This window comes from Photinus pyralis, unplaced genomic scaffold (genome assembly GCF_008802855.1).
Source record: "Photinus pyralis isolate 1611_PpyrPB1 unplaced genomic scaffold, Ppyr1.3 Ppyr1.4_LG1, whole genome shotgun sequence".
Taxonomy (NCBI): Eukaryota; Metazoa; Arthropoda; class Insecta; order Coleoptera; family Lampyridae; genus Photinus; species Photinus pyralis.
This window is the reverse complement of record NW_022170249.1, coordinates 2,765,132-2,780,806: the sequence shown is the minus strand read 5'-3', so window position 1 is coordinate 2,780,806 and position 15,675 is coordinate 2,765,132. Positions and strand designations below refer to the sequence as shown.

The window sequence follows — 15,675 nt, the reverse complement described above, 5'->3', positions numbered from 1 at the left end:
TTCATCAAATGGATTACCAAAGTTACGTGTTGTTTTTAATTCGTAAAAATGTAGCTTTTAATCTCACTTTGGCTGGAAGTACTTGCGCGCCCGTAGAATAACGCTTGTAAAACGACGAGGAGTGTACATTTCCCTATCGGGGCCATGCAATTAACAACTTTAGGGACGGGTCGGCGACATCTGGGCGCCAGCCTCGAGCGTGTTATACTAACCTGAAGATTTTTCAGTTTTTTTCCATCTTGTACCGACAAAGGGAATATGGTAGCCCCCGACACTTCAAACGCGAATTACGGGTGCACGAGAAGTGGTAAGCGGATCCCGTCAAAGTGAATGTGGTAGCCTTCGACAAGATTTTATTGATGGTGGAGTCAATACTGGATAAAACATTGATCTGCCACATAAAAATGCGCTGAAGTCCCTTCGATCTCACACGAGGACTTTGATAATTTTTTAAGGTACTATTTTGTATTATGAGCTGCAGTGATTTAAGCTGAATAGGTACCGGTAGTTGTTGCGCAACACCTAACGAGGTTTGAATAAAGTATTATTGTACGTGTAACCATATTTTGCTTGTTGGTTTCTGGTCGTAAATAAACGAGGGGTAGTCATCTGTACGCTTGTGTTTTGATTGGTAATATTTGTGCATGTATGGTTCCTTTAGGAATCCAATCCGAATTTCTTGCCATATACCATCCAGCTTCCGTTAGATTCAACAGCGGTGAGAAATCCGAGTCACATTCTTTTGATATTTATTGGTTTACTTAAATGTAGTAGGTTCCGGCTAAAGTGAAACTGGCCCCATTTCCACCGAGCTAGCGAAAAGGGTGCGCTGTTGACGCGTTTTAGGCGAAGGTGATAATGAGGTAGGGTGGTAGCGCCAGGTATCCTTGCATTTAAGTATTATTATTATTCTGCTTCAGCTATTAGCCAAGTTAATGTTAGAATTTTTTTGTTGTGTCGAAACCCAGTCGTGCTCTGAGAAAAGTTTAAAAAGGAAAAAGAAACTAAGGGGTCTATTCTGTATATTGTCGTTAACAAACGATATCGTAATGGTAACGATTTGATCTTGCACGACAGATATATGCCGTACCACTGTCATATGTTATATGTCATATAGAATAGAGAAAGTCGTTGCCGAACGATATTCGCTATGTAACAACATCGTTATGCGTTAGAGAATAGGCCCCTAAATGGTGTAATTTGAGGTAGGTAGGTAGGTGTCTGTGGTATTTTTTTACCGCGTACCATTGCACACAGCAATGTTTGTTTGGCGCCCAACGTGGGGCCACAGCAATAGATAGTTTACTCATGTGCGAAGAGAAGGAGCGTAGCATAACAACGTGTGCGAGCTTTTTTGGAAAATACCCTTTCAAATATTTGAAAATAGCTCTGTTTCATTTGAATGGAACCTCTTTATATTTACCAGGTACGCCAATAGTGAGGCACTTTAATCATTAATGGAATATTATTCCAGGTTTGTGTTATACAGCAGTTATTTGCACTTGAGGGATAGTTTGAGATATATGGGGACCACAAATAAACGAACAAGAGAGGAAGTTAAAGTGGTTTGTTTGCCAGGAACAGCACAGCGCACTTTAATCAAATGTATTATAATACTCGTATTTGGTAAGAAGCAACATTAATGTCCATCTCTACTGTGGTCTTGATCGATATGTAAGAGCAACGACTATGCATAACTGGCGTACAAAAGTAATTCAATTAAACCAGCAAACAGAAGCACGCTACGGATAGCGCAAAGTTCGTAAATTTCCGCATATTGACAGCAATGCGGGGCTGAAAGGTATCGTGTAAAGGATACAGCTGTCGGCGTGTGACATATCGATTGCATTGACACAAGCCGTAATAAATTAGGGTTTGAGAGTCGCCATGCTGTAGCTACCGAGTTTAAAATTCAATTTCAACGCAAATGTGAAAGTAAGTCTTTAGATGAAGGTGCATTAGCTTGCCTTCTGTAACTATAAAATAGAAGCTTTTATGTGTCCCTAAGTTAATTTTCTATAAATTTACCTCGACATACTTACACTTTCATTGTTTAAAGGTTGTAGAAAATTGGATACGCGTATAGAAATACTTTTAGGGCGGCGCGCGATGAGACAATAAAGCATGTGAACAATTTGCATACCTATTTCCTTAACGGCAATATTTAGCGATATTAAGAAAGACATAAATGTATGTACCTATGTAAATTATGTTTGTTTACACAAAATCATGAATAAATGCACGTGATTAAAATTTAATAGCTTCACCAGACTATTACAATTCGCACGCAAAAGCTTGCAGTTTGTTTGCAAAACTGGAATAATTTCATTAGGTTTATACATTCTAAATAATATAAAGTTCCGGGACCTTCCGCATAACAAATGGCTCCATTAACCTAGCCCCCCCACAATCAAATTTTCAATTTTTTATTTTGCGAAAGTTTAGTGCTAATTATGTGCTGGTTTGTGCCGCAAAGAAAAAGTTTTGTGCTATTACCGTTTATGGGGTATTAATTTTTTAAGATAGGGGGGCTAGGTTAATGATAGCCCCCCCCCACATTACATATTAAAATATTTTTTTATGCAATAGGTTTGTGCTAGTTATGTGCTCGATTGTGCCGTAAAAAAAAGTTTTGTGCTATTACCGTTAATGAGGTATTAATTTTTCAAGATAGGGGGGCTAGGTTAATGATAGCCCCCCCCACATTACATATTGAAATATTTTTTTATACGATATGTTTGTGCTAGTTACGTGCTCGTTTATGCCGCAAAGAAAAAGTTTTGTGCTACTACCGTTAATGAGATATTAATTTTTCAAGATAGGGGGGCTAGGTTAATGATAGCCTCCCCACATTAAATTTTCAATAATTTTTTTATGCAGTAGGTTTGTGCTAGTTATGTGCTGGTTTGTGCCGTAAAGAAAAAGTTTTGTGCTGTTACCATTAATGAGATATTAATTTTTTAAGATGAAGGAGCTAAGTTAATGATATCTACCCTCAAATTAATATTAATATTATAACGTATTTTTTAGTAACAAAAAGAAGCTTTACATTTCACTGTGCCTGGGTGGATGGCTGGGCGGATAGATAAACTCTTGATCTAGACGTCTTATTTTCAATCAACGCTACTAGTGATTTGTTATGCGAAACATCGATAAACTTATAATAACTTTTAGATTTTACTACCGGATGCAAACTTCAAAATATGGTGCGAACATAAGCATTTTATTAAACACAAAAATATTTATAAAAAGGATTAACATATATACAAGATTATTGGGAAAATATAAGCATGTGTACCCGTACAATTTTATTTTGCGAACAAGGCAACACTGTATTTAATAAGTCATTATACTGTTCCCAAAGGTGGTTGTGACGAAAACAGTATGATATAAAATGTCCAACACCATCACAATGAGCACTTTCCGGTCCTTCGAATCCGATCACTCCTCTTAAGTTTAATATTTTTCCACTAATGTTTAACACGGGTGAAATAGCATTAAGTGAACAGCTTAGTTCAGTTGTTTTTGTGCTTAGGTTTAATGGCTCTACAAACATAAATTTCGCACTATGATTGTATAAGTAATGAGTTTCGAGGTTCTCATTACACTTATTTAATTGACATTTTCTCTTTAAAGGGACTGTGGAAGTAAATCTGTCTGTCGTTAATTCTTGTAAGATTTGAATATTGTCTATTTCTATTGTTAGGAATGGATATTCTTTTCTTTCCAGCATTGTACAATTTGTATTACCACACTTAATTAATTGAGAGTAACAATTGACCGGCCATACTTTTTTAACTATGTTGCTTATGGAGTCTACGCAGTCAACTTTCACTAAGCCTTCTGTCATTTTCTGTAACGGGTAATGTCTTTTATTATTTTTGCCCTTTTATTGTATGTGTTCACGCTGACTTGAGTTGAACTTAAATCTCTTACTAGTGAACATATTAACCCAGATTCATGTGTTGTAATAAAATCTCTTATTTCATTACTATCGCAAAATGCCGTAGCTAATATTTGGACAAAGGAATCAAATCCACAAGTATTTGTTAAGGTTACATAAATGTTGCCAATTTTATTGGGTTTTAGTCCATCTCTATGTCCATTTTTAAGTAACCCAATTGGTACACATTTATTTGTGGAGGTGAAGTCTATTTGAAGGATTTCTGCAGCTTTTTGTGTTTAATAAAATGCTTATGTTCGCACCATATGTTGAAGTTTGCATCCGGTAGTAAAATCTAAAAGTTCTTATAAGTTTATCGATGTTTCGCATAACAAATCACTAGTAGCGTTGATTGAAACTAAGACGTGTAGATCAAGAGTTTATCTATCCGCCCAGCCATCCACCCAGGCAAAGTGAAATGTAAAGCTTCTTTTTGTTACTAAAAAATACGTTATAATATTAATATTAATTTGAGGGTAGATATCATTAACTTAGCTCTTTCATCTTAAAAAATTAATATCTCATTAATGGTAACAGCACAAAACTTTTTCTTTACGGCACAAACCTACTGCATAAAAAAATTATTGAAAATTTAATGTGGGGAGGCTATCATTAACCTAGCCCCCCTATCTTAAAAAATTAATATCTCATTAACGGTAATAGCACAAAACCTTTTCTTTGCGGCACAAACGAGCACGTAAATAGCACAAACATATCGTATAAAAAAATATTTCAATATGTAATGTGGGGGGGCTATCATTAACCTAGCCCCCCTATTTTTAGAAATTAATACCTCATTAACGGTAATAGCACAAAACTTTTTTTTACGGCACAATCGAGCACATAACTAGCACAAACCTATTGCATAAAAAAATATTTTAATATGTAATGTGGGGGGGCTATCATTAACCTAGCCCCCCTATCTTAAAAAATTAATACCCCATAAATGGTAATAGCACAAAACTTTTTCTTCGCGGCACAAACCAGCACATAATTAGCACTAAACTTTCGCAAAATAAAAAATTGAAAATTTGATTGTGGGGGGGCTAGGTTAATGGAGCCATAACAAATGACCATTTCACTTTATTTTATTAAATCACTTCCTTGTGGTGCTAATAATTCAAAACTACGGACAACTAAGCACCAAACTTCGATTACACATATAGGTACATAATAATACTTCAGTAAAAAATAAAAACAAAAAAAAATTTCGTTTTTTCCGGATATCTCCAAAAGCAGTCGGAATTTTTTCAGTTTCGAAACTGGATTTTTTTAAGCATCAAAATACGCAACTTTGACAAATTTAAACTACCCACCTATCTCTTACAGTTCCCGACATCCCCATGGTGGCCCTCGAATTTGAATCAGCCTGTATATGTGTTTTAAGTTATGTATTGTGTGGTAGATAAATAACGTGGTATTGGTATATCTAAAACTGAATTTGAGTAAATTTATGAAAAATTGGATACGTTGTGCTTGGATTAAGTGCCAATCTTAAATATCCCTTCAAAATCAAAATCGATACGTTACCTGAATTATATCCTAGATTATACCTTTGAATCAATAAATATGTCAAATGCAGGTTACAATTTGTGATGTAACATATCCTTGCAGTTTTTAAATTTGTATCGTCCCGGCTTTTATGCATTTTATTAACGGAGAAAGACGCAAGCCACGCCACTGGAAATGTTTTACCGTGAATCTTAGAAATTCAAGAGTTTATACTTTATTTTTTTTCCTTTGTAATTACTGTAATTAGCATAGGATGTAGGGCAATTGTTTTGTATTATCAGTTGTCGATTTATTAGGGCATTTGCTTTTCTAATTTGATTTTGCGCAAGGTTTTCAAAGTAAGTGAGGTAAGGGCCGTATTTAGGGGTAGGTAGCTTTGTTTATGAGGTGATCAGGAATGAGTCATTGGAATAAAATAAAACAATTGACAGAATTGACAGAAGCTGGTAGTAGTGAGAGTGGATACTGAGAGAAGGGGTATAAGTATATACGCCTTTTTTGGCTATTTCTCCATGGTGATATTCATCCATTTGAATATATGGCGTTATTGATTTTGAATTTGAATGGCCAGTGCTTTATTTATTGCTGCTCGCCCACCCCCTTTTTTGCGAGGTTGGAGACGATCGTAGCTCGTAACGAGTGGTTACTAAGCTTTGCTATTCTCTGTATTTAAACCAGGAGCTTTGGCTTGTAGAACAGTCCATTTGCATACTGTATTTCGTCCAGCAGGAATATCTTTATACCATGTTCTGTTCAACTTCCAAGTGGGATTTATAGTGAAAAGGAGTCGAATTGGACACAAATCAGGATTGTTTATTAGCCATTTCAATAAGGGCATGGTTTTTTCCCTCCTTGCGTCGTCTTAGTAAACACAGGATCGTAAATAATCCTTCCTGTTTTTCACCTACGTGATTTTCTTCTTCTTTAAAGTACGAAACTAAGCACTTGTTGCTTTCTCCACCATGCCAAGCTAATTCAAAAGCAAATACAAAAAATACCTTCTTTCTGCAAACCATCTGGGGGTTTTCGTCACAACCACGAACTATATTTTGGAATTCATGGTACTTCAGAAAAACGGCACTTTCCTTTCTCTTCTCTGGATCTGTTTGTAGTTGTTTTCTCTTGGCATCTCTGACTGCTTTGAACTCAATATTATTAAATGGGTTAAAATACATGTTGTATTCAGCGAAATATTTCTCCATCGATAATTTGGCAGTTACGTTCCACATCGTTTTAACAGTAAATTGTTTGTACTCATCGCCATTCTGCTTAGCATATTTAATGCCCAGTCCGTTAATACTTTTGCCAGAACATTAATTTGTGTTTTTTCGTCCAAAGTATAGTTTTTCTCCGCACAGAAGCTTATAAACTGACGCCACACATATTTTCTGTTCTGTTTTGTGTTATTTGGTTCGTTTTTCAACACATTTTCTTCAACAGCTTGTAATGAAGCTCGACCGAAACGAGACATTTTTAATAAGAGTTATTTTTTACATCACTTATCAAGCTGAGGTTACTTATAAATTGTCACTGTATTGTGAAGTTGCCATGGATATCAACTGTGTAATTTTTTCTACCGCTGTAATTGACCGATAATTGTACGCTCGATACGGGATTTATTACATATAAGGGATATAGTATTCAAGCAAATATCTATAGTGCGTTTCATAGTGACCTTTCAGTACAGGCTCTTATGGAGAACAGTGATAAAGACAGATTTCAGAAACAGATTTCAGAATCCGCAAACTTAAAACGGGCAACACTGAGCTCCAATGTGCCATAAGATTTACATAGCCCCTATATGCTGTCTGTACTGAAAGGTCACTGTGGAATGCACTATAGGACTATTCCGAATAAATTTCTATGGAGAAAGATTAGGTTTTAAAAGTAAGTTAGAAGGTTACAATTTTGCGTTTATTATTTCACAATGACTTCATACAGATCATAGGTTTTTATCGATGAATGTTCTGAGAGGAGCAACGTGGGCGTAAACTCCAGGATAGTCCGGACGGGCGCATCCACGGCCCCAGGAGACGATTCCAACTTGTTTGTCGCCAACTACCAGTGGACCACCGGAATCTCCTTGGCAAGAGTCCTTTCCTGGACTGGCAAAACAGATCATGGTATCGGTGATGCGGCCGTTGTAGCTTCTGTTGCACTCTTCCCTGTCTACTTCTTTAACATCGACAGCTTGTAATTGCAAAGGAGAGGATCCTCCAGATGACAGAGTGCCCCATCCGGTGCACACCGCTTCACGATCACCTTCCGTCGCATATGCTTCGACCAGGGTGATCGGTTTGCCAATGTCTGAATCCTTGATCGGTTCAGAAAGAGTTAATACGCTGACGTCATGACTAGTTGTAAATGGATCGTAGTCTGGATGTTTTGCAATGCTTGATACCTTGATCACGACACCCTCCGAACCACGGTAAGTACTCGAGTGACGAATTGACAAAGAACTAGCAGATGAGCTGAAAGTATTCGTGAAATTCCAGGGAAGAACCCGATTGATTATCTCTTACCTGCTGATGCAGTGAGCAGCAGTGAGTATCTTGTTCGGTCCGAGGATGGAACCGCCACAAACATGACTGCCGTAACGTTGCAAAGAGACTTGGTATGGATATTCTTCGATCTTAACGGGTTTGCCGCCAACGATTTTTCCGTCAAGTCTCGGAGTTGGACGCAGCTGTAGTCTTGCACCTGGTGTTTACGCAGTGTTTCAACATACATTTTGTTTTCAAAGTAGATTAACTTACCCGCTGCCAAGGTGACTACGGTTAAAAGAAGTAGTAATCGGAACATGGTTGAAATTGTTCTGATGCAACATACATTTTACGAACTATATATAGTATCTAAGTGCATGTACTTCTCGCAAATATAAGTACTTCAAGTGATATGTTTTTAAAAAAATAAGTAATCGCAATTGTATGATATGCGCAAAGCACTTATCCCTTGATTCTAAATTATTCGATAGGATAGAGTGTTTTTATTGTCTATAACTTTTAATAGTTAATCATTTGAAGAAATACAATGATAAATAACTTTGCCATTTCTTTCTGTTTTTTTTTTTGTAATAAAACCTGGCACAATTTTTGTAGGTTTTGCACAGAAAACTAAGGTATTTTGAATACCTTAATAAAAATGTTAAGTTGCTTTTTGAAAAAAAAGTTCGATGCCGTTGCGGCGCTCCAACATTTTTTTGCAAAAATCTGGTCCATTATTTTCCGTTCCCGTATGCCTCATATACATATCCAAAATTTGAACCGAATCCGTCGAGCCGTTACGTCGGAAAATTGCCAACATACGCACATACAGACGGAAAAAAATTTTATTCTTTAAAAGTTGCTTAAAATGATGTAGAACGTCGACATTTGATGAAATTTTGACATGTTCAAAAAACAGTGATCGTAATAGCTACTCTACCTCATGCTAGAAAGCTAAAAATAATCTGTACTCAACTCTCCAACAATTCAATATGGGCAGCCTTTATAGCCAAACGTGCCAACTCAAACAAGGATACGTAAAAAAGTACTTAGTACTTAAAAAATGTTTTTGCGCGATCGGTCATTTCTGACTATTTACCATGGGTGTTTCCATGACAGTACGTAGAATTTACCAGTTGCTATGATTACGACGACGCCAAAATTACTTACCGATCTAAAAACAGAACAGCAAAAATACTTACCGACGCCTTTTTAAAAATCACAGTCTTACATTACATTTAATCTTTAATTATTGTTAGGTACATTAAACGTACAATTTGTGCTGTTGTTTCCTATAGCAAGACGCTCATAAAGTCATAAAGGAAGTTTCAAAGCTAGTAAACTACATCAGACACATGCACATTTTTATGAAATTATTAATTTCAATTTTGACATTTAAACTGGTTACCCTAGTGATGTACACCATACCACTTCGATTATTTCGATTTATTCTGCTCGTTAATTTCTTAGTGCATATTTATATTGGTTGGATAATTTTAATTTCGATCGCGCAAAAAATGTTATAAGCACGTCGAACGTTAAGGGTTACCGTTCTCAGACAATAATTGGAGTCGTCGCTTCGCTCCTCCTCCAAACAATTGTCTTCGAACGGTAAAAATCCCTTACCGTTCTCCATACTTAATATACTATATGTTTCATTCGTACCAAAAATGAGTTTTCGTTAAAAAAATTTGAAATGCCCTTTCGTGGTGAGAATTTTCAAAATTTTTTTGCAAAATCGGAAAGGGCATACCCGAAAACCTATTCAAAGACGTGCTACCAATCTTTCTAACTCTTATGATTGCCGAGAAAAAAATTAAAGAAGAAATGCAAATTTCATCACTTTTGTGAGTTTATTTATTTAGAAAAAGTGCTTGTTTTGATCCCCTCTCCCACCCAAATTTTTTTTACATACTTATATCATACCTAGTATATGTGTTATATTATGCTTATACTCTGTATATACGATTTGGAATTTGACGAATGAGAACCTACCCTTCATGAGCTACAACTTTGCTTCTACTGGGTCTACAGACTTCATAAACACCATTTTGTTTGTCTGTTTATAAGCTATATTTTTGCTAAGAATACTTTTTTGGATACAATACTTACTTTTACAGTTATTTGCGAAAAACCGCCTGAAAACGTAGTTTTTTTGTTGAAAAATGAACATTTTCACTCGCAATTATCTCGAATACTATTGACTTAGTGAAAAAACTCTATAGAACAAAAGTTTCTTAGAATTTACTCAATTTATCAATTTCCGTACTTATTTTGAACGTATCTTTTTTCCCCCCCGAGAAGGGGTGGCATTCACCCCCCCAAGTAAAAGCAACCCTGGGCTCGAGTTCACCTTTGAAGTAGAGGGTAAGAGGAACCTAAATCCAAATTTTCATGGGATTCGGTGGAGACGCGGAAAATTACACAGTATCGCCGTATTCCACGTTCATTTACTGGCCTATAGGTGGGTTGGGTCTGTTGTCACAAACGATCGACGATAGAAAATCTTGATCGGTAAATTATTTGGGTTATACGGTTCAATACCACTTATTTGACATTCCTTTATGATGTTGGATGGCGTAGATGCCAACGTAAAGTGGGCTTTCACACCAAAGTAGCATGCGACGTGCGACTTGCTGCTTGGAAGCAAGAAGCACGTCGCAATCAGCATCTTTCACGTTTAGCTTCACACCGAAGCCGCAAATTGCGACTTATCTTCAGTTCTGTGTTGGTAGTGTACAATAACAAAACAATATTGAAAATGTCGTCGGAAGAAGACAATTTTGTGTTAATTGCTGCTATGATTGCAAGAAGAAGAAGGAAAAAAAGAAGAAAAGTTTGGATTCATCCGTATTTACGTGATAATGCTGACACGCATAGCACTTTCATTATATCCCAGCAGCTACAGTTACATCCTCAAAAATTTCAAAACTTCTACAGGATGGAACAAACAACATTCAAGAAGCTTGTTGATCTAATGAAACCATCAATGCAGTTACAGGATACAAATTACCGAAGAGCTATCACTGTGGAGGAAAGACTTCTTATATTTTTGAGGTAGGTAGGTAATAAACCAGTTAATGCATGGAAATAAACCACAAGACAATTTGCTAAAACATGTTTTTATTATACATATACTCAAAAAACTTATAAATCACTAAATCGCTACTGCGTCAATAATTGATGATTTTGGTTAGGTGTATTAGCGTCATAAGCAGGCTGATTATGTGATGTATAGTTACCTTCGTTGATGAGCATGCCTCCAAATTGATCCGGAGTGAATGTGCCAACAGGAATGTTATACATATGGGACGTATGCGCCGTGTTTGATGCTGAAAGATCTTGATGTATTGTTGAAGATGTTGATGTATTCTTTTCTTGCAACATATTGTCTAATGTCTGCAGCACCACTACTTTGAATCTTCGTTTCTGAGATGCATTTAAAATACCCATATCCGGAAGAATGCTTTAAAAAAAATCTAAGTCAGGGTTTTGAGGTTGTGGCGCGCTTTTTTGAGAAAGGTAATTGATGACAGCATGCTCCATTTCATCGTCTGGTGGTTTTGCAGAAGTTTTTCTTTTTGTAGAGGATCTACTCGATGTACGTGATGGTGTACTTAAAAAAGAATTTTCATCTTGCAAACTTGCCTCGGAATGATGATTAGGGTTGGGTCCTTCTCTCGGTTCTTCTGGACCGGCAGCTGTGGAATCATTTTCATCATCGTCTATTATACTACCCTGATCGGTGTCAACCATTTCGTCTTCATTGGCCTCAGTTGGCAAATTGCCCGATTGAGGTCTTGATTTGGTGAATGGTAATACGAATTGCATAACGTCCCATAAGTAATACGGCTTTTTTGATTTAGCTGAATCTCCACTTTTTCCAGCACGCTGTTTCACATATCTCGTGAGGCTACCTCGAAGTGTTTTCCATTTTTTTTTGCATTCAGATGCTAAAACAAAACGTATGTCAATAAATTAGTGTAGTCCGCATCTTATAATTTATTTCAGTTAATACTATTATTGTAATTAATACTGATTATGATTTTGGCTTATCAAATATTTTATTTGCTTCATTTTCAGGTTTCTCGCAACTGGTATGACGTTTACAGCGCTTCACTTTGAATTTTATCGAGGAATTTCAACAATAAGTAGCATTATTGCGGATACTGCTGAAAAATTATGGATAGTTCTCCAACCGCAATATATGGCATTACCTACAGTGGAGCAATGGAAAGAGATTTCTGCCAGATATTATGAACTATGGAATATGCCAAATTGCTTGGGATCTTTAGACGGCAAACACATTAGAATAAAGTGCCCTAAAAAATCAGGTTCATCATATTATAATTACAAAGGCTACTTTTCAATAGTTTTAATGGCAAGTGCGGACGCAGATGGCATATTCACTTTTGTGAGTGTTGGTGACTACGGTAGAAATAGCGATGGTCGTGTAATTAAATCTTCCGGTTTTTTTCGCGCTCTGACAGAAAATAAATTGAACATTCCACCTCCTACTGCCTTACCGAATGATGAGAATAATTCAACGTTTCCTATGTTCTTTATAGGAGATGAAGCATTTCCGCTTCATAAAAATATTATGCGACCTTACCCCAGAAGAACCCTAACCAACTCCAAAAGAATATGTAACTACAGACTTTCGAGGGCTAGGAAAAGTGTTGAATGTGCATTTGGTATGCTGGTTTCAAAATTTAGAATTTTTGAAACACAAATTGACTGTAAACCAGATAAAGTTACTCATATTGTCAAAGCTGCTTGTATTTTGCATAACTATGTTCGCAAGAACGATGGCAGGTTTTTGCATGTCAACAACGAACAAGATGTTGATGCTGCTTACAATGCGTTGCCGAGTTTACAACAAGAGCTTCACGGACGGCAACCAACAACGGCAAGCAGTTTGCGAGATAGGCTATGCGTATACTTTGTGAAACCTGAAAATGCACTACCGTGGCAAAACAATGTTTGTATATAAATACTAATTAAATATGTATGTGTTGATTATAAATAAATGTTTTTAAACTCCGTCGTATCGATTTTAGAACTCCGAACGCACGCCCATGTTTCGCCGACTATCAGCCGAGATTTCAGTTTTTTGTTGTTCAAGTGACTTCGTATAGACTTTACGAGTAATATTGAAAAAGTAAAAAAAGAATAAACTTACCTGTAGAAAAATATTTCCCAGCTACTTGATTCCAAGCTTTATCTTGCTCACTTCTGTTGCTATATGCTTTTAATGTGTGGTCATAAAGACACTGATAGGTTTCCACAGTTTGAACAAACGATATATTGAATTTTTCATCGTCTGGTAAGCGTTTTGTGCACGACATCATGAAAAAATATACAAATAATACCTAACCTCAATCACCAAATGGCTATAAACAACGTGTGGGCAGCAAGGAAACACGCAGCCGCGTAGCATTTTATACAACCTGTCGTATACTCACGTCGTACGCCGCACGTTGCCACGTAGCATTTTTGCGCCGCTACTCCGGTGTGAAACCGTTCATAATATGTATAGGTTTTTAAATAAGTAGCATGCTTCTTGCTTCCAAGCAGCAAGTCGCACGTCGCATGCTACTTTGGTGTGAAAGCCCACAAAGCTTTCCCCACATTTTCTGCTATGTCATACATTGTAATTCTGGAAACGCTCAAAGGATCCGTCGAATTACTCATAAAGTCTGAGCAAGTACTATTGTAGCGAGCCTTAAGTAGGCCAAAGACCGTTAGGTCTGGCTGCAATTGGGGGAAAAGACCGTTTTTTTTTTTGGCATAATTTAGTGTCTATACTGGCATGGCTTTCGTGTCCATGGAGTATTATAAGTTTTGGGTTTTCTATACATGGCCTTTCATGTCTCACAAAATGTTGCAAAATAGACAAGAGTATTGCTCTCAGAAAATTTCAACCAATGATATTAATGCATATTAGAGAAATCACCTGGCAACAGACGAATATCCTCGAGTATTCATCATGCACTTGTGCAATACCCGCGGATATTGCTTATGTGTAAATACCCAAAAATGAAACTTAAATAAATAATTCAAAATTGTATTAAGGAAAATGACAATTTGTGAAATGGCAATTTTTAAATGAACCTATGCCTATTTTCGGTTTCATGCGCTTTTTGAAAAATCATGTCCTTGAAAGGACCGAACCAAACATTATATTCTTGATAGTTGTACTTATCTTGCAAAATTTTAGCGATTCTATTCCATTGTGTTTTAATTACTCCCTCTTTGTAATCTGAACCGTCAATTTTCTTCATATTGTATCCAAAATCTTGCATGATATTAGCGAGTTGCTGTATTGAAGTAGTTCCAATAAGTACATAGTTTCTTCCGCACAGAAAGATTCGAACTGATTCCATGTTGAAATTCGCTTTTGTTGTATCGGAAGGCGTCAAATTATCAATGTTTTCTTCAATAACTTCAAGTGATTCACTCCCGAAACGTGTTTTATACATTTTTAACAACAACTGACGGATAACTCACTTTTATTATTTCGTTTCTACGTTTAGATACAAGCCTACTATGTTTAGGTATTGCAATAGCAAGATGCAATGCCAATACTGAGATCACAAAACAAGATGACAACGAGGAATAAGAAAATTAATGTGAACTTTTCGTCGGGCAATAGTTATCCGGTATATCCCTCGTCCACGCCAAATACCAAATTTGAGTATTCAGGTATTTGGCGTGCCCTTGGGATATAATAGTTGGATATTTTTCCATTGGTCCAGCCGGAATCACTAACTCTCCCTGCGGTTCCTGGAAAAGCACCTTTCAAGAAATGGGACTGAAAGTTTTTCCGTGAAAATAAAGTAGGGAGGTACAGCTTGTATAAACCAGTGTAACAGTTGGTCCGCGCACTTGTCACCTGGTCAGTCTGCTTCTTTTTTGTTTCTGATAGAACTTTCGGTGGTTTATGCACAGTTTGCAAGCCTGTTTCGTCCAGATTATAAATATCTTGGGGACCGAAACGAAACTTCAGCGGCTTCGTTTCGCGGCTGGAGAAAGCACTGTCGCGTCAGTACAAGATCGATTTCGAGGACCTGCTGCTTTTCGCTGTTCTTGTGAAACAAAAAAATAACACGTCGGTATTGAGCACACCATCTTCTAAACACTAGAGACATTACAGGAGTTCTGTTTCGTCCGGGCTACTGAAAGTATTGCATCGCTGCTTAGCCGCCTAGTGTGAAGGGTTTCGACTCCAGCAGTGGTACTCGCAGCGGTACTAGTACGGCGAGCAGTAACGCGACTGTTGCAGTTGCTCAGTGTAAACAAGGGGATTAAGCAGCGCTGCGAAGTCGCCTAGTGCGAAGGGGCCCTTACAAAGTTTATTTAATGTCTTTCTTGAACTCTGTATGTTACTTTCCATTTTTAACGTATGTGATGTGGAGAGACCCTAAAAGCTACGTATTATCTTTAAGTACATATGTTTTAAGTGACTATAATCTCAAGTGCTCAGTTAAAAGTACTCGTCTGATCGGAGTAAAATGAACTATGAGTGCACTCTTATCTTATAGCCCTTTTGAAACGGCACAAAAATAATGATTAGTTCATTACAATGAGATGGAAAGATTTTCCAGAGCTGAAAGACACCAAAAACACTCGTTTAAAAAGCAGATCATTTGAAGTATATCGACGGTAAGTACAAGCACTTAGATAGTAGATATATATAGTTCGCACAATTTATGTTGGATCAGAACAATTTCAACC

At 36.9% G+C, this 15,675-nt stretch overlaps 1 protein-coding gene across 1 annotated transcript; it reads right to left on the bottom strand.

The window, feature by feature from the left end:
- Nucleotides 1-7,397: 7,397 nt before the first annotated feature.
- Nucleotides 7,398-8,337, bottom strand: LOC116160018 (trypsin beta-like). The gene is made up of 3 exons (XM_031473131.1): nucleotides 8,212-8,337; nucleotides 7,978-8,155; nucleotides 7,398-7,926 (listed from the first exon to the last, which is right to left on the bottom strand). Exons 1-3 carry the CDS (start codon nucleotides 8,255-8,257, stop codon nucleotides 7,398-7,400), a joined length of 753 nt encoding a protein of 250 aa, XP_031328991.1. The 5' UTR covers nucleotides 8,258-8,337.
- Between the last annotated feature and the right edge of the window lie 7,338 nt (nucleotides 8,338-15,675).

Excerpts from the sequence above, each read along its gene's own strand:
- LOC116160018 (XM_031473131.1), bottom strand. The coding sequence starts at position 8,257 with ATGTTCCGATTACTACTTCTTTTAACCGTAGTCACCTTGGCAGCGG. Across the intron at positions 8,156-8,211 it reads CGTAGTCACCTTGGCAGCGG|GTGCAAGACTACAGCTGCGT; the intron begins GTAAGTTAATCT and ends CGTAAACACCAG. Across the intron at positions 7,927-7,977 it reads GCTGCTCACTGCATCAGCAG|CTCATCTGCTAGTTCTTTGT; the intron begins GTAAGAGATAAT and ends GAATACTTTCAG.